Genomic DNA, 1,696 nt, shown 5'->3' on the forward strand with positions numbered 1-1,696 from the left:
TGCCAGTGCCACATATTTGAAAGAGTCGGACACTGACAAGCACAAAGATTCACAACGGAGAGATTCAAGACTCAAACCTGATAAAAGTGGCAATCAGAAGGATTGTCAAGAGGATGTTAGAGGACAAAGTGAGAAATCAGAGGGATCTTTGGATCCACTGGACTCGAAACGACATTCAGCTCACTCTTCATCCAGAAGATTTTCACATGAAGGGATTCTAGACCAGAGCAGCACAAGAGAACAAGAACACCTTTCTACTTTCAAATTTGGTAGTCAGAATTCTGACACTGACATAAGTGCAAAGACCAAGGAAGACCATGTTGACATTGACCTATCACAGAGTTACCGCAAACAAATGGAGCAAAATAGACGTTTGCAGCAACAGCAGCGTGAGTCTGACAAACCTGACAAATCGGGAAGTCCTCAAGTAAGTGAAGCAGAGGACTTGGAACATCGCAGTCTTGTGCATGAAGTTGGTAAACCGCCTGAGGATGTCACAGATAACTTCCCATCTCACAAACTAAAGAAACTAGACCAGTTTGATACTGACTCGGGGATAAAGAGAGAGCGCATCTACAGGAGTTTTAGGCAAAAAAGTGAAGACCCTGACTGGAACAACACCTCCTCCCCCGGACATCAGCAGTTCTCTCATCCAACAGATGAGGACTTTGTAGATCATTCTCAGAAAGAATTAAGTAGAAATGATGAAAACATTCACTCGGATTTGGAACTATTAGTCAAAAGGCCACATAACACACAAGTAAACAAGCCCAACACTCCTTTACTTAGTGGGGAAGAAGAGCAACAAAAGCGTTGGGAGAGCAGAGTTAAACAAGACATGTTACCTGACCTCAACTTTTCTCGAAGTCCAAGTAAAAACATTCACACTCGCAAGCGTTTGGAATATGGTATTTGGCATGACTTGGAGCCAGGGGAAGTACGATCTGACTCTGAAGAGGACAGAGACCCCAAACCCCACTCTCCTGTGCCTTCAACATCAATGCCTTTTTCTGAGAGGCCAAGGGTTGACAGGTTTTCAGACCCCAAACAAGCACAGCTCGAAAGGAACAAATTCTACTCCTTTGCACTTGACCAGACCATCACACCTGATACAAAAGCTCTGCTTGAGCGTGCTAAATCGCTCTCATCGTCCAGAGAGGATAATTGGTCATTTTTAGATTATGATTCTCACTTTGCAAGTTTCCGCACCAGAAAAGATACTGAGAAAGTAGAATCAACACCAAGACCTACACCTTCCTGGTACATGAAAAAGAAAAAGATTCGAAGTGGATCTGAAGACAAACTTGATGACAGGAAGGACGACCCTAAGCCGGAGGAACAGGAACGCAGGGAACTATTTGCCTCCCGCTTTCTTCACAGTGCGGTCTTTGAGCTGGACTCCAGACGACTTCAACACTTGGAACGCAAGTATGAAGAACCTGAGCATTCAGAAAACCAACATCCTGGTCAGCAAGGGACAGTAGATGGTGAGCTTGACACAGGTCCAGTTGTTCTTTTCCATAGTCGTTTTTTGGAATTCACACGACTACAACAACAGAAGAATAAAAGCCAACACCAACAAGAAGCAAAAGGAGATGCCATACTGATTGATGAGAACAAAGTAGAAAAAGCACCTGTTAAAGACCAACAACTGCTGCCATCACCTAAAACAACAGACTCTATCATAGAGCCAGAA

General features: G+C 43.9%; 1 protein-coding gene across 1 annotated transcript in view; it reads left to right on the top strand.

The window, feature by feature from the left end:
• The window catches only part of LOC109964454 (msx2-interacting protein), a 20,341-nt gene that overhangs the window by 10,398 nt on the left and 8,247 nt on the right, over positions 1-1,696 (top strand). The window contains 1 exon segment of the mRNA XM_020607751.1: positions 7-1,696. Coding sequence (XP_020463407.1) covers positions 7-1,696 — 1,690 coding nt within the window.

The sequence above is a fragment of the Monopterus albus genome, unplaced genomic scaffold, assembly GCF_001952655.1.
Source record: "Monopterus albus unplaced genomic scaffold, M_albus_1.0 scaffold89.1, whole genome shotgun sequence".
Lineage (NCBI taxonomy): Eukaryota > Metazoa > Chordata > Actinopteri > Synbranchiformes > Synbranchidae > Monopterus > Monopterus albus.